The sequence below is a fragment of the Hirundo rustica genome, chromosome 2 (assembly GCF_015227805.2).
Source record: "Hirundo rustica isolate bHirRus1 chromosome 2, bHirRus1.pri.v3, whole genome shotgun sequence".
Taxonomy (NCBI): domain Eukaryota; kingdom Metazoa; phylum Chordata; class Aves; order Passeriformes; family Hirundinidae; genus Hirundo; species Hirundo rustica.
In genome coordinates, this window is record NC_053451.1 from 57,379,210 (window position 1) to 57,400,366 (window position 21,157).

General features: G+C 36.3%; 1 protein-coding gene across 3 annotated transcripts in view; it reads right to left on the bottom strand.

Annotated features, from left to right (window-relative positions):
* Window positions 1-21,157, bottom strand: part of DGKH (diacylglycerol kinase eta) — a 71,267-nt gene that overhangs the window by 20,638 nt on the left and 29,472 nt on the right. For all 3 annotated transcript variants that reach the window (XM_040056476.2, XM_040056478.2, XM_040056479.2), the window contains 12 exons: window positions 18,739-18,847; window positions 18,291-18,430; window positions 16,642-16,726; window positions 14,215-14,300; window positions 12,674-12,773; window positions 11,194-11,467; window positions 10,618-10,746; window positions 7,097-7,231; window positions 5,176-5,293; window positions 4,657-4,767; window positions 4,405-4,501; window positions 1,823-1,930 (listed from right to left, as the gene is read on the bottom strand). In XM_040056476.2, the coding sequence (XP_039912410.1) occupies window positions 1,823-1,930; window positions 4,405-4,501; window positions 4,657-4,767; window positions 5,176-5,293; window positions 7,097-7,231; window positions 10,618-10,746; window positions 11,194-11,467; window positions 12,674-12,773; window positions 14,215-14,300; window positions 16,642-16,726; window positions 18,291-18,430; window positions 18,739-18,847 (1,492 nt within the window). The remainder of the gene's footprint in view (window positions 1-1,822; window positions 1,931-4,404; window positions 4,502-4,656; window positions 4,768-5,175; window positions 5,294-7,096; window positions 7,232-10,617; window positions 10,747-11,193; window positions 11,468-12,673; window positions 12,774-14,214; window positions 14,301-16,641; window positions 16,727-18,290; window positions 18,431-18,738; window positions 18,848-21,157) is intronic.

Sequence of the window (21,157 nt, forward strand, 5' to 3'; positions counted from 1 at the left end):
AGAAAAAAATATTTATTTTGTGTTGCCATTTCAGCAAAGGACAGGAAAAGCTCAACCCAGTCTTCTGCTGTGTTTCTCTACCAGTAATATCTGTCCTGAACACCAATGTATTTTTTTTTAAAAAAAAAAAAAAAAAAAAAAAAAAAAAAAAAAAAAAAAAAAAAGAAAGCAAACCAATTTCTGTGGATCAACCTTCAAATTTACTCCTTTCCTGTTGCATGTCATGTTTCCAGCCTGTGTTCTGGACAAAATACAAAATAACATGCCTTAACAAGCCATGCTCAAGGCAGTCAGGGTGCAGATGCCCTGCTTGGCCCACTGCTAATGTTTCAGCAATAGTCAGAGCCCTCAAAATCTTTCAGTTGTCCAGACAAGCAGAACCAGCAGCACTTCAGGCTACCACCTCCACCACTTGATGAAGAGTCACTCAAGACTGCACTAAAGCAGAATTGAATTATGCTCCTAACTTTGTCCAGAACAAACATGTCACTCTGCTGGCACATCTGCTCACTAGAAGACTAATAATATCAGTAAAACTGCTCCAGGATACACATATTTGCTGTGTACCAGTATGAAAGCTGGGACAGATCTTCTCTCTCACTGAAGCAGTCCAGGGAGAATAATAAACTCCTGAACAGGGGATGAGCAGATGTTAGAGCAGCTTTCAAGTATTGACTGTGAACTTGGAATCCATATAAAAGCTTTAGATATCCACTGCCAAATATAAACAGAATTTCCATCCTCTGACATATACCAAAAATAAGAAAAGGACACTAAAACATGTCTAAATTTATTTTTTCACACACACACACACACATATACAAAACATATATATACATATGCAATTATGTATGTATTATATAATATGAACATGCAATTATATATAATAGATATTATAATATATTAAGCTATGTGTGTTATAGATAGGTATGTTTGTATGGATGGATTAAAAAATTAAAGGATAACAACCCACAAGAAACCTAAAATTTTTGGCAAAAAAGTCCTGTATTGTCTGCATCAAAATCAAGAGCCAGCTTGGAACTACAGTTTTAGGTGATTCAAACATCACACAGTAAATCAGGACATGCAGATTAGGATAATCTGCCAGTAATTACAGCTGGTGCACTGCGAGTGAAGCGGGTAGCGGCAGTAACGCTGTTCCAGGTTGTAAGGCATGTAAGGATGCATGTGGTGTAATGTTTCTTAGGAGTTGAAAGGAAGAAGGGGGGAAAGATACCTTAAAGTATTTTAAAGGTTCATTGAAAATAATTTTCAAAAACCAGTTTACTACCCCCACTAAATTATCAGTCACTAAAAGCATCAGTATTCATTTTTTGAATCACCATCCCTCACAGCAAAGCTGTTTGAAGAACAGGAGGAAAATTAAGATATAAACTTTGAGTGATTATCCTGTCTACCTTGCTTGTCAGACTATAGCAAACAGAAGAATCTATGCTTTGAGAAACCTTATTTACAAACATCTGTAAAACAATATAGAGAGCAATTAATTGTGCCTCTGTTTATAAAATTAGTTTCTAAATATACTCATACAGTAATTTAAAAAATGAAATAATTATGCTTTATTATGAACATTTTGCTGGAGTGGACATGACAGAAGATAATAGACAGGAAAAAATAATGGAAAATACTTTCAATTAAAAAAAAAAAAAAAAGGTAAGACAATACAGTTTGAACTGAAATAGCCTCCTCAAGTAAGAGTTGTTATCCAAACTACATGCTCCTACTATTGAAATCAAGTGAGAAGAGCAGTTCATTATTGCTGGTTTTGCCCAGAAGATTAAGTTTCTTTAATGCTACTTACATCATCTTCTTTAGTTCCACCCCAGAAATTAGTCCCACCAGCATAGCTGGGAATGTTTAGCACAGCTATGCCCTGCAGGCTTGGAAGGGGGATGTACTGTCCGTCACACTGGAACAGATAAAAGCTCCTTCAGTACATAAATAATACAATAAAAGTAATCAGTAAAGAGTAATTTTTAGCACATGAAGCTTCAAGAGAGCTGGCAGGGAAGGACAGAGTCATTAAGAGGTCTGGCACAAGACTACTCCCTCCACTCAATGAAGCACCTCTAAAACAAACCTCTTCTTTCCAGTCTTAGCACTGACTTTTGCAGAGGTGAAAAATATGTAGGTCTACATGTAGATACATCCCTTGTAATGAAATTACTCTTGCATTTAGACCATGGTCTGTCCCTCAAGGATTAAAAATCTTTTTGCAGTATGAAAACCTATCGCCCTGAGTGCACACAGCAACATTGCCAAGGACATTACAAAAATATTCGTTTATACATTCAGTAACTAGCCCTCCATTCTATATCAGCATTTCCAAGATTGCAACAGACTTGTTATTTAGTCAACTCCATTTAAGCCAGGGTGGGGTGGGGGGTGGTTGTGTCAAGAATATCCAAGAATATTTCTGGCATAGTCACAAACAGTGACCGTGTGACATAGTCACAAAGCTGTTTGTGTATTGTTTGAGTGTATTGTTGACTTCCCGTAAAAATAACTTCATTCTCCTCCCAAAAGTGCAAAGACAAATCTAGGACTGACCCCACAGGTGTCACCCTGGCTGCAGATGGGAGTTGTTGATTTTGCAGGCAAGAGGTTGCTCTTATGTCCGACCGTTCAGTCCTTCCTTCTTACTGCTTTATCTCTCAGGACACATAAGCAACTCCATGTCCTGCTCAGAAGGATCATGGGATGACATCAAGCTCACTTTTGGCCAAAAGTAAATTTACAGACATCAGTGAAACCACTCTTGACTTACAGCAGTACAACTGCCTGCAGGGGGGAGCCCAGTGATCTCAAAACCATTCCACTGGGAGTCAGAAGTGCAATCCTGCAGCAGTGCCACAGGCATGGAATTGAAGCAAGTTAGAAACACAAGGTTGTAAATGCTGGACTCTGGTGGCACTTCATGGACCATGAAGTTGCCGGTCAAGCTGCCTTTAATGAAGATTGCTAATGACTGCACATTACCAGTCCACAGAAAGATCTTAAAATTGTACAAATGAAAAAGAAAATCTAAAGAAATAAGGACAAAATTTGTAGCATCTTTATCAGGAGAAGAAAGAGATGCAAATTATTTCCAGAATGTGCTTAGCACTCTCTTTTTGTGATTTAATCTTAGCATCAAGACAGAATGTAACATTTTAATCAAGATGTGACAGTATCCAAAATATGATGTGATATTCATAGATGCTGCACGGCCATTTGTATTACAGTAGAATTCTGCCTCTAAAGCCTGAATATGCAGGCAAAATATATCTAATGTTATGCAAGACAACAGTAAATGTGAAATTTTTGCTTGCTGACTTACTTACAGGAATATTTAAAAAATAATTATGGAAAGGTTAACGGTATTATTGAATTTTATTTGAATCCAATTCAAAAGATCCTTAAATTAGAATTCTTTCTGCAGTATACATAACATTCTCTCCTGTCATTTATATTTGCTAACTACTGCATAATTCCTTGATAATTACTCAATCCTTAGCTAACAGCAATCTGCTGCTATCAGACAAAATCCTCCTAAATCTCAGAGTGAGAAAGAGCTCCAGTAACCTAAAATAATTCTTTCAACTTAAAAAGTTATCCTCATATAAATATCATAAACTCCTATATTAAATAGTTAGCATGAAATAAAAAGAGAAATTACATATGTTGTCTATCAAAATCCACCCTAGATATTCCTTGGGTGAAAAGAACAGCAACCACCCTGTAGTCTTCTTCTGCATTTGGGAATCACTTATATCTCCTTTAAATTCCCAGTACCACGTGGAAGACTTAGATTTTATGTTAGAACTTAAAAGCCAAAAAATAACTATGTTTAGACATGGAACTTGCTGTTGTTTTAATAATACATTGCTTTTTTTGCGTGACTACTAGAGAAAGTCTCTAGTGGTGTAGCTGAGCTTCTTGTAATGCATATGCAGAATCTCCTCTCTTTTGTCAGGAATTTTTTACTACCTATGTGCTCTTTCTGTATGTGCAGATACTTTCAGATATTTTAAATTGAACCTGAAGGAGTAAGACTCCTTATCTCTTTTCTTCTCTTTATTTTATGGTCATTTCTGTCCCTTAAAACCTGGTCTGTCTTTTGATACAGTGAACATTAAGAAATATATCCTACCTACAAAATTTATTATCTTTTTTCAATCCAGTAATTATAAGAAAGATAATACTGGGTATTTTGTGATCTCAAAGTACTGACAATTTACTCAAAAACATGACTTGGAGAATCAAGTTTTACATAGCACATTGTCATACAAAAGCCTTTGAGGTCAGCTTGGGTCGACATAAGAACAATAATAGGTTACAGAAATAAACACTAATTCTTTACTATGCATTGTGCCAGCAACTCTCTCCATAAATAAAATTTACCTCTAGTTGAACTTTTTGTTCTAAGTTCTTGTAAGTTCTCTGCAATAGCTCTTTTGTGCCAAGAACTCCATACCACATCATGTTTTTCGTCCGACTTCTGAAAGCAGGCAAAACAAGATCCACATATTGACATACACACATTATTGTGTCTTGTATGTGTAGAAAAAAAAAAAAGAAATTCATATAAAGGGATAAGGACAAGAAAAGAATGGAAACATCTTGGCTCTGTTACTGACAGAGTAATTATATTACCTGCATTTTTCAGGGTGCTCTTCTCGTTTGTTATTAAATTCCAGTGAAATTTTTGCATCTAACCCAATTCCAAAGTAGTTGTTCATGACACATTTTTCTGAATATCCCTCCCTGTTAGAGGAAAAGAGAGAATCAGGTGTACATTTGTACAGAACCTGGACATGCAAACATCTTTGACCAACACTGTAGTTGGTCACAGAACAGAATATGATCTTTCATCTGAATCTTCCTGCGTAAACTCTGAAAAACCCAGCTCTGAAAGACTACTGTCCTCCTCCTCCAGGTGAGCAAGGGATAAGTGAGCAAATGTCTCCCATTATTCTCAGTTGCTGCAAAAAAAATTTGCACTGCTCATAAATAAAGCAGCACAATCCGGCTTGTTTTCAGACACTAAGGTCTACTGCCAAATGATGGCAAACAAGAACTCCATAATGCAAAAAAATAAGAGACTACAAAAAACTAAGAAGGATGCCCTTAAGGAAAGCAAAACAGTACATTTAGAAAAAAAATATTTCTTACAAGGAATCTGGATCCGGGTCAATAAACGGCGTAGCACCAAATGGATCGATGTTTGCTAGCAACATTTTGCTAATAATTGAACTTCCTGCAATGGAAGCAGCTAGACCAGCCCTTAAACCTGATTAAAAAAGAAACAAAACAAAACAAAACAAAACAGAAAGAAAATAATAATAAAAAAAAATTGTATTTGATAAATAGACAAACATATAAGACACATGCTGGGAAACAAAATTCATCTGTACAGGGAAGGATTGTGATTCTATCTCAATTTTTACCAAAATTGGTTATCTTTACAGGTCTCTGGGTCCCTTAAGCAGAAAGGCAGCTATGCTAAGTTGTGGTTGCTCTATTCAGGTACCACCATTAAGAAGGAAAAAAGCAAAGAAAAGTTAGGATTTCAGGCCAATGCTCATTGGCTGGTATAGTAACTAAATGGGTGACCTAACATCCAAAAAGACTGCTAGAGCTTTTCATTCAGTTTAATCTTCATCTCCTTACTGCCCATGATTTTTCGTTTGTCCTATCCTTTGGAAGCATACATACAGAATATTCTTACCATTTTTACAACTGACAGAGCCATAGTTTTAACTTAATTTCTGGAAAGATCACGGCCTCAACATGCCTACTTTGTCTAAGATCAATTTCACTCTACAAAATGCTCTGTAATACATGTAAACAAAGCTAAATACTAACAGATTTCACTTAAATTTGCCTAAAGAAAAAACATAAGTTTGGTTCCACTGTGTTTTAGCTATACCAATAAAGTTAATTAAAACAGAATTTTACTAGTGCTCTCTAGTATTAATTGCATTTGGAGCAGAACAGATATTTTTTAATCTTTCAATTGCATTTGGGTAAGAACAGATTTTTTTTCCAGCTGTTTTACAGAGCAACTTTGTGTGATTTCAGTTATCCACTTCCAGAGAGATATCAACAGACAGCTCTTACTCAGAGGGTTGAACTTTAAACAGCTTTGTCCCTCAGCCTCTTCATCCTAATCCATTGATTAGGATAAATCATAGAAGGATTTGGGGGTGCCTGTGGATGAAAAATTGGATGTGACCTGGCAATGTGAGCTTGTGGCCCTGAAAGCCAAACTGTCCTGGGCTGCATCCAAAGCCGTGTGGCCAGCAGGGTGAGGGAGGGGATTCTGCCCCTCTGCTCTGCTCTGGTGAGACCCCAGCTGGAGTGCTGCATCCAGCTCTGGGCACCCTGACATAAGAAGGACATGGACCTGCTGGAACAAGTCCACAGAGGGCCCTGAAGATGACCAGAGGGCTGGAGCACTGCTCCTGCAGAGACAGGCTGGGAGAGCCGGGGCTGTTCAGCCTGGCGAGGAGAAGGCTCCAGGGAGAATTTACTGTGCCCTTGTAAAATATAGAGCAGGTTTATAAGGAAGATTGAGAGACTTTTCACCAGGACCTGCAGCGACAGGAGAAAGGGCAGTGGTTTTAAACTCAAATAGGGCAGGCTTAGATCAGACAAAAGGGGGAAAATGTTAGGGATGAGGTTGCTCAGAGAAGCTGTACAAGCCCCACGACTGGAAGTGTCCAAGGTCAGGCTGAATGCTTTTCTGAGCAACCTGATCTAGTGAAAGATGTCAGTGCCCATGACAGAGGGCTGTACTAGATCATCTTTAGAGGTCTCTTCCAACCCAAACCACTCTGCAGTTCTATGATCCTGAATTTTACTTTTCACCATCCGGAATCAAATGCAACACTTCTGCTATTTCTGGTGTTGTGCCAATCAGAAATATTCTACATTATTACGTATCTCCTCCTATAAAATACAACACAAAGATATTTATGTTGGTTCAAAAAAATTCAGGGCATGAAATAAAAGTCATTATTTGACAGCAAGCAGGAGATTGGAAGACAATATTAAGTAGGGTAGGAAGAGCAGATTTCAAAATCATAATTACCTGGGCAGATTATCCTCGTGTTCAGTACTGGGAGGTTTTCCTTGCTAGCTGCCAAAGCTGGAGCAGAGAAAGAACCTGTCTGAGTATGGATACCTCGGCTTGTACGTCTATCAGGAGATCTTGGTGCAGTTTTAGCTGTGCAGAAAAAACAGAAGTAAGAACACTAATTAGATCTATGATGACATTACCAATACATAGCTTTTACAAGCCTGAAAAATACATCACGAGCATTAACTTAATCTATTACCACTCCATGAAAAAAATCCTTCCCCCTCACACCACAATTTTTCTTCTAAATAGTGTAAGAAAACTCAAAACCACATCAAGTGACAAATACAAATTAAAATGAGCAAGTGTGCATGGCACTCAACATGACGAGTTCCCAGCTTATACTTCAAGCTACCAGCAAAAGTATTATATATATTAAATGTAAATATGTTTATAAAATGTATTATATCCACCTTAAAATGCAAGTGTTTAACACTGCAGTAAGCTTCTGATAAACATATTACTGAAATAATTAAAGTTTGTCTATGTTTACTTGTACATATACACACAGTATACAGTATATTATCATTTATAACAATTTTAATATAGGTAGTTCCATGACCTGTAGGTTAGAATATCTGTCTCATCAACACCTACACTGTTTTCTTCAAGCAGCTAAAATGGGCCCATACCTGCAAGAGATTCTGAAAAAAATCAGAGAAAACTCTGACATCTTTATTTACAGACAAACTGAAAACCACAAGGGAAGGAAAAAAGCCATGTTCACCTTTGTCTTCTGCATTTAGAGAGATTGCGGGGGAAATAGTTTTCCATCATCTTTTTTCACAGAAAAACCTCGGAAAACAAACAAACCAGCAATTTCCCAAATAATTAACTTATTTATTAAAATTCTCCGGAAGATGGAACAGTGAAACCTCGACAGATATCAATGTTTAGCAGCTGATATAACTGTTATTGACAAAAGGCTCAGGAAAAGGAAAGGGAAGAAAATCAAGAGGAGAGAGAAAGGGAAGAAAATCAAGGGGAAAGAGAAGATCTTCACAAAGAGTAATTGGTAGCTCAGTGAGGCCAGTTATCATTTGGCCGCCCTTTGGGGCAATGAAGAAGGATCAGCTTTGCAGAGGGCTGACCTCGGGTGCTGAACTTTACTTTCCTGGCAGAACTTGTTTCAGGAGCCTGAGAGAATATGCCTCAGCCTGGCGAATTTAATCTTTGTGCAATTCAGCCCCATCAGACATACCCAGAAACCGGTGCCCCAATGAAAAAAGTTTGGGTATTACCAAATGCTTTGTTATAGCATTTCCATGCGCATGTAGAAAACTCTCACACAACAGATGGTCACAGACAGATACTTCTTGGCTATCTCTGCTCCAAATTATCTCACATGTTAAAACTACCTCAGCTTAGGACAGCTTCAAACTTGACCATCTGAAGAAGCTCAGAACCAAAAAATTGAAATGATTTCAAGATAATCTGATTTTTCCTCTCAAAACATGAAAGCTAATCCAGCAAAAAATAGAATTAGTAGGACTAGCACCAAGACAACAGCAGGGAAACAGCCCCTGGAATGTGGTGGGAAGGATAGACTGCATCCTTTTCAGTGGCAGGAGTGGGACAAATCAGGTCATGTCAATCATAGCTTGAGAGTAATGTATGTGTACTGTATGAAGACATTAATGGAAAAAAAATGTTGAGTGGAAAAATCTAGAGACAAAAGGAATAACTAGAACAAGAGTTTAGACATTGTGTTCAGATTACTTCAGGCCAGGATTTGCCCATTCACAGGGATTTTGTAAGTGATAATCATCTAACGTAGAACTGTAAATTGAATGGAAAATTCTTCACTTTCTTGTATCCCTGGAATAAGATTACACACCCTTCTGGATGACTTGCTGAAGTCAAACAGAAATTATTATAAGTGGGACAACGAAAAGTGGGTGAATTTTTCTGGATTGTTTTATATGAAAGGACTGACCAAACGGTCTAACAGCTCCTTCTGACTTTAACACCTGCATAACAGCCATAGCAGTTGTCACAAAATACTACAACATCGCATGGTAGCAGTACAACACACTGATTTGTATCTATGCATGACAAAACACTGCAATAATGTCAAAAAATAAAAAGGAATAAAAACATCAAATATCTAACAAGACTCTAACAAGAATCATTAAATATTTAGATGAAGGTATTAACATATGGAAAAACATTATCTTCCTCAAATGACCAGGAAGATTCTCAGAGAGTAAAATATAATACTCAGGAAAAAATTAACATTCATTTTTCATAATACTACTGAAAAATTCACAACACACAGTCTGTTCTCTCTGTACTTGCAAACAAGGCAGTTGCATTAAATAGGAAAATCAGCAGAGCAGCTGCTCTTTATTTGACAGATGAGACTCATGGGAATAACTGCAATAAAGATAAACTTTTGCTGTGAATGCTCTGATAAAAACAACAGAGCCCTAATGAGTAAAACTGATGTTTCAGTGCAGATAATTGAATTCACATTTCATGCTTTGTCCCTAAACATCTATCGTCCAGTGACAGCATTAATATGCACTCTATTCCACACACGTAAGAATAATACAGCTCCCCATTAGATGCAGAAATTATACCATCAAGAAACACAGAGTTCAATAAATTTCTAGACGTGTGTATCTTTATTATAAAGTTATGGCAGTAGGATTGGGTCATACGTAGGGCCAGCATCCTCTATGAGCTACTATTGAACAGGGACAACCAACATGCATTGATTCCTACAACCAAGAGAAAATAAAAGGGATCACTGAAGAGACAGTCACTGGAGAAAGCCTGATGTGTTTCTAGAGAAAACATGAGATCCTGGGTCAACAGAAGCCCCAATAGCCCAGTGTCTTATTTCCAGCAGACAGACAGCAGCTTCAGACCAGAGCTTTATAAGGACAACTTTTGAGGACGTTAGTGTGGGTTAGGGTGAAAAAAGGAGATGCAAATCCCAAAATACTTTTCTCATTTTTCTCCAAGAAGTTGCTCACCAAGTATCTAGAGGATGGACTTTGCTGCCTACCAGTTTCTGTTTCTCTATGACTCACAGATCCCCTTGTGACCTCACTAGCGGTGTATCACTGTCCATCCATTTTGATAATATGGAAAAGACTGAAATTTCCACTGCTAATAAGCAGCTTTCCTAAAATTTCCATGTAGCTTAGGAATCTCAGTCTACAACTGAGAAATGCTATTGCCACCATCACCTAGGCTTTAGTCTTTGCTCAGGTCCATGTAGAAAGGTGAGTGTGAAAAACTGGATTAAATTCAGGAGCTTCTCTCCCCAACAAGTCCCTTCTCAGCTTTGTAAATACATTCCAAAAGACTCTTCATCTATTATTTCCCTCATTTTTTCCCTTAACTTTTATTTATTCAAATCTATTAGAATTTGTGAGTAGCTTCCAGTCAAACAGGAACCAATTATGCTCCAAATACAACTATAAGGAGATGGAATATTTCTACTTTATTCCTAATTTACTCACTTGATGGAGACTCAAGTTCCTTTGTATCTTCCTCTTTTTCCTCTTCTTTGGATTCATCCAATTCTTTGCTGTATTCTACTGGAGATTGGTTCACTTGCTCTTCACTATGAGCATTCTGCTCATCCACAACTGTTATTAAGAGACAGGACAAAGTTTCAAGGATTCTAAAGAAAAACTGGATATATCGAAATAAGCACTTTATTTTCTAGCTTTCTGTTTTAAAACATCAACAGAAGAGCTCTACTGTCAATTCAGTGAAAGAGTCAGTCAATTCTTTACCAGTTGACAAAGATGTGCTGTCAGAAATTTTCATTTTGTGGAGGCTAATAGTTAAAAGAAGTGCACTTTTATACACATACACACATTATATGTGCACACACATACATAAATACTCACACCTGCAGTCATCAACATTCAAACAAGCTGCAATTCTTTCCTTGCAGCTTGCAATAAACACATTATTTTATCTTTGTAAGAATACAGAAATCAAATTTTATAGAAAACCTATTCCAGTTAGACAAACAAACATCATTATCCTGTACTACCAATACGGATCAAAATGCTGCTGATGTGCACCTTTTTCTGCTTGCTCAATGATCTGCCTCACAGCCTTCTTCAAGCTGTTTGCTCGGAGCATTAGCTGTTCCCTTGGTTTGAAGAGCTTCTGGGAAGACTTTGAGACACACTCTGCTAATTGCTCTTTACTTTCAGACAAGGATTCTTCACTTGAGAACTCCTCTGGTTCTTCTTCCACAATGGGGGGAGCAATGCCTGGGAGAATGGGAGCAGCCTGGGCTTCTGTGTGAAGAGCCTGGAGCAATAGGTCCAGCTTTTCATTTAACTCTGAGCACTAGGACAAAGTGGAAAAGACACACACACATTTAAAAAAAAAAAAAAAGAAATTCAACAGTGAACATGCAAATATTTTTAGGAAATACATTACCAGATTTTATTTGAAACTGTAGGTGTCTTTAGTGTCTATGTAATTCCTTATGTAAAATCCAAACCAAGGTTCAACATTTCAGAATATCAGATTATGAGTAGGTCTGCATGGGCTTTTGCAAAGACCTCGTGACACTCAACAAGATCAAAACAATTATAATACAAACCCCCAAGACTGAGATTCAAATAACACTCCATGCTAAACTCAGCCTGCCCCATAACTGCACAGATTACATCCTAGCCCTCTCCCAATGACTTTCAGCATGGAAAACCACCAGAGGTTTGCCCATACATGGGTGTTCATTACTCCAGTTTTGAGAGGTATCCATCAGCTGTTAGCCTGAGACACATGGGGTTGTTTTTGCAATACAGCTGTATATTTAAGCAAGTTGTCACAGAGCAAACGGCTCACGCCAGAATCAGACTCTGTCAAATGCCTCTCCCCAACACCAAGTAATTGTTCTCTCTAGGTACGCAGGAAAAGAAAGGATTTTCTGTGCCTAAGAGAAAGAAAATACTCTCTGGCCTTGGAACAGTTAAGAGGAAAAACTAATCTTCTAAAATGTGCATCAGATAGAAACGTGAACCACAAATTGCCACTTAGCAAGTACATTTTCTGACTCTGGGATTGTCAAAGATTCTGTTTTCCTCTTTTCTTTTCAGCTCATGTAAATTTTGTGTCTCATACCAAATCCTTCTGTTGTTTTCTTTCCCAATGTTTTTGCAACACGATCTCTTTATTTTGCAGCTTAAACCACTATTTTTAACATTGTGGTTTGTCTCCTCTTCATTCTTGCAGCATACTCTTCATTATCCCACTGTTTTCCTGTAGCTAACTTAATCCCTAGAAGTATAACTAATGCAAAAAAACATCCTTTTATCTCTACGTATGCTACTATGAACTTTATCCTTTATGAAGAAAGAAAATATAAACAGTTTAAAGAGATTGTTGGAAATAATTAACTCTATGCAATAAGAAGAGAAGAGTCTTGAAGTCACTGGTTGAAATTAAAGCCAAGCTGGGCATTCTAGAGCAACGTGAAAATTAAACATTCATAAGCCATAAACTTTAAGAACCCAAAAGCTTTAAACCTGAATGTAGTCATAATCTTACTTTAATGGCCATGGCATCAGCTTCCTCTGCATTTTCCATTGGTTTTTCGTAAGTCTTCCCTATTTTGGCAACAAAGTCCTTTACAGTTTCACATAATATTCTTCAGATAAAAGAAGGAGAGGGAAGAAATCAAATGAAATAAAATAGATATGTTTTGACTATTAAATTCTTATGGCAATTTATTTATATGTACACTGCTGTAAATCATTCTCATTGGAAACTGAACTCCATGATCATACTTGCAAACCAGATGACATTCTTTCCTATAGCTTCCAAAACTGAAGTGATAAAACAAAAAACAGAAACTCTTTCACTTAAGCCTTGGCATACATTTTATTTCGGCCTCTTATCTGAAATAAACGTTCCTGATTTTATCCACTCCTTTGCTTTTACACCTCCCTTACGAGAGGACTTAGCAAACTTGTATTCACTTTGGTAACTTCAAACACAGTCATGCAAATTCCCATGCAAAGTTGGAGCTTAAAAGCCATGGAGAAAATCTACTGACTTTAAGGGAGCACATCTCAGATGAAAGCATATGGCCACACACATCCCATTGCAGAGCTCATGCTTTTCAACCAACCCTGAAGCTTATCTGTCCAAACTACAGTGGCTGCAAAGAATTTTCACTGTGTAAACCAGAAGAAGACTTGGTTCCTGTTACCTGCACTGCAGACAGACAGCAAACTTAATAATGAGGTAAGGATAATCACTCAGTACTGTTCATTTGGTTGACATTTTTCTGACAGAAATTAAACAGATTTAACAAGGTAAAGAACCAATTTAGAATCTAGAGTTAATAATATCCTGCAGTTTAATCTTTTCCATGTGTTAGCTATAGTTTAAAAATGGAATTTGTTAACTTGCTTTTATGAGAAAAAAGAAGATGTGATATTCAGCTGTATTTTTAAAGATGCTATGACTGGTCTTTTGCATATTGCAAAACATAAGATATTTTTTCATAGAGAAGTTAAATAAAATATCATATGATATTTTTCCACAGAACAGTTCTGATTTCAGATGATGTCCATGATTTGCCAAACTTCTCTCATTTCAAAATGTTTCAGTTCAGGGAAAAAGATCCCATTAATGTCATAGATCAGTTTTGATTGAACTGATATAGACAGGGCTACAACAAAGCTACATAAGCTCAAGTTCTGCTTCACACTGGTGAAACTGTTTGTCCTCTAGACATATGCATTACAAAAAATAGCCAGAAGAAATGCAGTGTGAAGTGGATCACAACTTTGCATTAGTAAGTTTTGTATTTAGGCCATACACAGATTTGGAATGATTTAACCTCATTTTACATAGATATTGTGCGATTATTTTTTTGATTTAGTATTAAGCCATCCATTACAACTGTACTGTCTAAAAATTTTGCAGAAATGACATCCACACTAAAAGATATAAATCAAGATATATTAAGCCAAGTCAGTTGGCCATCCATAAGAAAATCAGGCTTAGACAGAATGCTATTATGGTGATGATTTGCACAGGGAATTTGTCCCCCACATTGTACATAAAACTGATTGACTCACTTGGCAGATGATATGACAACAGAATGCTGATCAGAATTGAGAATTTTTGCAAGATGAGCGGCAACTGAATCCTCATAAGCAGATATCTGAAAATAGAGAGAAAGAGACTTCAATTTCCATGCATTCCAGCGGCTTAACACCAAGCAGTGAGTTTAAACACCTCAAAAATAGCAGGATTTCCATTTCAGATCTAATACAAGGCCAAGTGTCTGGCAACGAAGATTCTATGTGCATACATGTACTTTAAGTACCGGACTTTTAATATTCAAAGTTAGACTGCATCTGAGAACTTGATCCACAGTTCTTTTCCTCCTATAGAGAAAACATTAAGTTATTTCTAGGCTAAAATCAGTCTGTGAGGCAGAAAAGAATTTACCTTCTCCAATTTATAACAACCTACAGTATTATAATCTAATATCTAATATTTTACTTCTAAATAAGAACATCTTTCCTAAAACAAATTGCTCAATAAGAATAAGAATAAATCTAGTTTGCAGTTATAATCTGGAATTTTTACTTTACTGTCAGGTGGGCTCTCACTTGCCAAGAACCACAACTGACAAAGGCTGCCAAACTGGTATAATGTTATCAAAACCAATCCCCAAGGAGCGAGCCATTTAGGGCTTGGTCTTTAAAAGAACATTAAAAATTACAAATTACAAAATACTCAGGAAAATATTTGGACTGGATCAAAAATGAATCCTCACACAACATATCCTATCGCAAAACAGCTCTGGATCCAGACCTAATTTTAAAAGAGAATTCTAACAAAATTCCAAATCCAAAGCTAAAAATAAATGCAGTTCTGACAGCTCCCTTCAAGAATCTCTTGAAATCTCTGAGCATGCTTTTGTCTTTCATTTTGAGCAGGCAGATATACCACTTCAGGTTTTCCTCCTAAAACCCAGCCTTCATTGTAGGACTCTGACATTGAATCAGTTTTCATTTCAAAGGAGAAAACAAAACATAAATATCTGATCTGTAAGAATGAATTACAGTTTTTCAAACATCAGTACAAGATTTCTAAATTTCAGGAATTAGTCTCCTGAAACTGCAGGAGGAAAGAAGGAGGAACAGCAAAGAATCAAATATGTTTTTCGATTTGCTTTTCAAACTGTGGTATACTCCAACAACTACTATAAGGTTAATTATTATTTTTTCTGAAATAGCCTAACTCAGTAAACAATGTAAAGAACCCAATTAAAATAATGATTGAACAGGGTACTCAAAAGCAAATGGCTTTGTCCAACTCAAGTAATGACAGGTAATATAGCCTACAGAATACATTTTCTAAAAAAAGAAGTTTCATATGAGCAAGCACTTCCTTCCATTTTCAGAAGGGGCTTAAAAAAATTCCAAAGCCAGAAACAACTAGAACAAAATGATGATCACGACACACTTGAAGATTTTAACTGTCTCGAAAAATTAGGGGCGATAAAGCCTTGATCTGCATTGCTGACACCAGAAACAAAGCTGTGTGCAAAGCTACCCCCTTAAAATGCCAGCCTTTTTGCATCTCTATATCCAGCAATCCATCAAAGGTTATAACCTCCTTGCCAATTAAAAGAGTCTGAATTATTAAATTGTTGAAGAGACTGCTGATTAATTATGGCTTCTCAAGTACTTCTGAGCTTCAGTTGATATGCATTAACTTTCCTGGGAATATATTCTCCTTTTCAGTCAGAATTTTCATGCCAATTAATTTGATTAAAGCATCTCTCTCTCTCAAAATGGAACCCTCATCAAGCACAAATCTAGTCTGGAAGACAGACTAGGCTTTTCTTTGATGATGCTTAGGATTTGGAGCTCACTCAAAGAACAAAGAGAAAGTTGGGTGATATCACCTGATCAAACTCAAGCTGTAAAATGCTTCTGTCTTTCCTTAGGAATACAACCTTTGCCTCCAAAATCCTGGGGGCTTTTTTTCAATGTTTAATCCAAACTGAACATAGCAGACATTTGCTTTTATAAATTTAAAAAATGTATTTAAAATATTTATGTATATTATCATAGTATATATATTATTATACAGTAACATGGCACAAAATTATGCCATTATATATAATTTTTACTAATATATAAGAATTATATAAAATATATAGTATTATATTACATAATATGACACTAGATTGCATTCTTATCTAACATGCTATATAAATACAGTTTCTAACACATATTAAAATATACACATATATTCAGGAAGAAATTTTTCAGAATGCTTTGCTTACCTTCATTCCTTCTAGGCAAATAACATAGAACTGGAAACCTTGCTTACTTGAGATACACAGCAAGAAAAGGCCTTAATTCACTTCAGTTAGCACATCACAAAACATCTATTTTTCATACAAATGCTTCAATTATGGCTATTGTCATGCCAGAAGCTCCAAGTTAAGTACACAAAACAATAAAACAAAAGTAAAAGTGCACCTGGCACTCCTCTGACTCTTCTGCAGTCACAGGAAGAATAGAAGGCTTTGCTGGTAATTTCAGTTCATATGACATTATACTCCACCTGAAAGAATCACAAGTTTCCAGACTGTTAGTTTTACACTCTCTCTACTATATTAACAAAAAGAAAATTCATTGTCACACCACAGAATAGCTACATATTTAAAAAAAAAAAAACCAGGCAGCTTAATTTGTAGCTATAAACTGTATGGGTGAAATAATTGAGATTAAAGGTAATAATTTGTGTTATTGCTCAGATGTTTTTTAGTGATTTGATTATCAGCCTCATTTGTGCAAAAAAAAAAAAAAAAAAAGGGACATTCAATATAGGCAATAAAAATTTTCTGGAAATTAACTTTCACATTATAAAAGAATTTGTGCAAACATGCTGCAGAAGTCAAAGGAAAGTAGACATCTTCCTAAAGAAAAGTCTTTAAGGTGACATAAGCTTTCCATCTCAACTAGAGGAGGCAGGCATGAAAACAAAGCAAATGATGAAGTGTCTTCCTTGATATATATATATTTTTTTGTCTGGTACAGGACATCACTTGACAGCATAGGCAGTATGAAACCACCAATAGCAACAACGTCCTTCAAAGCCTGCGGAAAAGAACAAGTTATCACTGCAGATGGGCCTTGGGACCAAGTCTACTGAAATTAGATCAAAAAATGAAACAGAGTATTTTTTCACTACAGAAAGGGATGATATAATCTACAAGTTGTTCAGAATCTGAGGATCAGTAACAAGCATTTCTCTACACACTTTGCTGTAAAGCAGTCAAGTAGTCTGCAGAAAAGCTTAAAATAATAAAAAAAAAGGCTTTTTTCTCTATTTCATAAAAATAACCTAAAGTAAAACCTCTTATGATGATGTTCAGGTGTTTGTAAATACAGCAGAAATGAAACACTCATGAGAGAAAGGAATAGCATAAGAAGTACTCTCAAAAGCAGTGCTAGACTTCCATTGAAACAACATGACCAACATCATCTCTGATTTTTTTTTTTTTTTAATGGGGATTGCTGCTTTCCCTTATGGACAAAAATTACATGAAACAAGGAGAGGGAAGATCTCATTCTTTTGACTAAGAAAATGCCTCAAACAAAAATATTAGTCATGGATCCAATTAGCCCAGCATCTTGTCAACAGGTGATGCCTCAGGAAAGGGTGAAAGCACACAAGGTGAGTTTTCCCCACAGCCAAGGACAGAGAGCTCAGGTGTTTTCTAAATAAAGATGCCACCATTAATGGTGTTTAATAAGCATGCAGGGAGTCCACGAAATTGCTCAAATCAGTTTTGAATCTACCCAATTTCTTAATGCTCACAACTTCTTGTAACAGTTAGTTATGCAGCTCCTTCAGCCATGCAATAAGCTGTCAACTTTTGAACATGTTTGGACAGCACACTTCCCAGTTCCTTCAACCACTCATCCCTCTGAATCTTTACTCTAAAAAGCAGGCTAAAGAGCTCTCCCCATTACAACCGCAGCTTCCTTCATGATGAAGACCTGCACTCAAAAAACGAACCCACTGAACACCAAGCCTCCAAGATGGATTTTAGGCATCAGAAACCCAAATAAATACAGTTTAGATCTCATGGTAAGCGATGCATATGCACATTTAGGTTTACCTGTCTAACATTTTCGTGCTGGCTCGTTCTAGTTTTTCCAAAATCTGAGGAAGTTGTGTATCATCATCACAGGATCCTCCCCAGCCAAGGACACGAGCAAGGTCATTTCCAGTACCAAGGGGTAACACTCCCAACTGACACTGAAACACAACACAGGAACAAATCTACTATTGAAAACTAGAAAGAAAATACAAGTGGTTACAAATGCTTGTTATTTCAATCAACAAATGTTAATTTCATAGATGATGCCTAAAGCTTGTAAGGCAAAGTGCGCTATTCTGCTAGAACTCGTTCTGTTTATAATGGTGAAAGCCTCCCTTAAACAGTAACTATTGAGTTTGCCCCATACATGGAGATGCAACAAAGACAGAACCAAGTCAAGGAAAAGGTAAGCACACAAAATTAAGCCTAGTCAGTCTAGGCAAGGAAAGTAAATATGCACACTTGCCTGCTTGTGCAAGCTGAGCTTATCAATTTCTGACAAGACCCAACCCACACTTCCATCGCCACCACACACAAGAATCCTGAAGTTGTCAAACTTCTGAAATAACCGCAAACTGCAGAGAAAATGCAGAGCTAGTTACATCCATCAGCAAGAGAGCAGTGGCATTCATTAGCAATTGTTACAAGAAAATACTGTGCACAGCATCTTTATGATCCTTTTATTGTTGTGGGGTATGGAGATACAACCATCTACTTAATTAACCTATCTGCAGCCCATCTGTCGCTGTATATTCCACTTATACTGACATTTCTGATAAATAACATGCCAAGTTATTCTTTAAAAAAATCCCTTGATATTGTTTTCAGGATTTTATAAGTCTTATTTTATTGATTTTATTAATATTAAAAAAATAATAAATGTAAATGATAAAATTGCAACTGTTCCATGCTTCTCAGTTCAGGCAGAAGCATAATGCACCTATGGGGATTTTTCACGAGAAGAGGTTAAGACAAAATGACAGGATGTGGTCCACAAAATGAGTGGGCTTTTGTCAGTGTGAGGCTAACTAAATGTAAGGACCATTGAGACCAATTCTTAAACACAAGGTGATCACAACAATATAAGACAAATTATACAAGTATTTCATATTATATCCTTAAAGCCATATGCTACTTTTGCTTCCCATTGCTCTTTCTCCTGCTCTCTGACTTTTATCACCTCCAGAATACAACACTTGGACAATACAGAAAAGGAGAACAAGAGAGACAGAAAATGCAGAGATGTGAGACACAGAGGAAATGGGAACGAGATGTGAAGAAACAGCCAAGAGGTAAAAACAACAGGAACTTAAACTTAAAAAAATACAAAAATTAAAAGTATAAACTCTTAAAATACAAACCAAAAATATTTATTTTTTAATGCATGTTATTTTCCAGAATATGTATAATTTCTGAACCATTTCTAAAAAGCAACATATCAAGATCAAAAATTTTTGAAGCATTTATATTTTTTCTAGAGAAAATAATGTCACTTGAATACAAAGGGCACATATCTATTCAGAACAAAAGAAGCAGATATTTAAGGGGGAAAAACTTGATACCAGATGTTAACCTATCCTGAGAAAAAGGAGAAAACCCCTATAGATACACTGTCTCACAGAGTGCACCTCTGCTTTTTAGATCAACTAGAAAAAAGAAGACACCAGTGCGACCTGATGGAATAACTGCTAAGGACCTCTTCTTGGAAACTGTTTGGGAGAAGTACTTAAAAGCACCCAACCTGAACTGCATTTTCTGTGCAAAATCAAAGTGAGCCACCTCAGCCACGGTAGAGTTACATGAAGAAAGAACTCACAAACATATTTTTCAGACTGTTTCCTTTCAAAGACTGTCTAATCAATTAAGACCAATGTTATATGTCATTGTAATTACATGTACAAAATGCTAGCTAAAAGTGACTTAGATTCTGCTCAGATTATCAGGGTTATAATGAAAAGAATATCACAACTCAAAGAGTTAATATGATGTGTCTGTAATGCAGTAATAATTATAATAATCCACAGCTGTAATCAATTATATTTGTATTATTTACACACTTCTTGAACTGAATTTTTGTGGATTTGCTTCATCTACTTTTTATCATTAAGTATAAATCTGCATCTTTAAGAGTACAAAAATTAGTGCTTCTAGTTGCTAAAACTGATACTATTAGGCCATTTAACCACATCAATATATCTGAGTGGAACTGAGTTAGGCAACAGAAATATGGGCACAAATTTAATCTTCATGAATGTGCAAAGACGCTTGAGATGTTGCCACCACTATGCAAATCTCATCTCTATCTCTCCAACAATCAAGTCTTAGATTTTGGGGAGAAATGCCTCATGGTTTCGTTTGTGTTCTTGCTCCAAATTCTGTGGGATGGTCGTTTTCTTCATTTTTGCATATGTTGCATAAATCATATTTTGGATATACTTTTTGGATGAAAATTTTTTCATGTACTTGTCCACTACCCACTGCAGACCCCCCGATGATATTTGTGTTCAGAATTTTAAAAGATACAGAGCACATTTAGACAATAGTTTTAATCCATAGCAGACAAAAAAAGGTCAGAGGAATATCAGAATTATGCATGTGAAATGGAAGAAAAGCACCTGGACAACTGTGCATAAAGGCAAAATCAAAATTCCTGTGATACAGGAAAACATCTAAACATTTGTAGCAGTTTTGAGCCTTACCAGTTAACAGAATTCAAAGCTAGCCAGGAGCTTTTGGTTTTGAATTTTCGAGCTTTTCTAGAAGGCAAATACAATCCCTTCATGCACTGGAATTTAACTTGAAATTCTGTTGTCTCTTAGATTTTAATTAGGAAGTCAGAGTAGATATTGGTGATAGAATTATAGCAACAAGGGGATATAATGCTA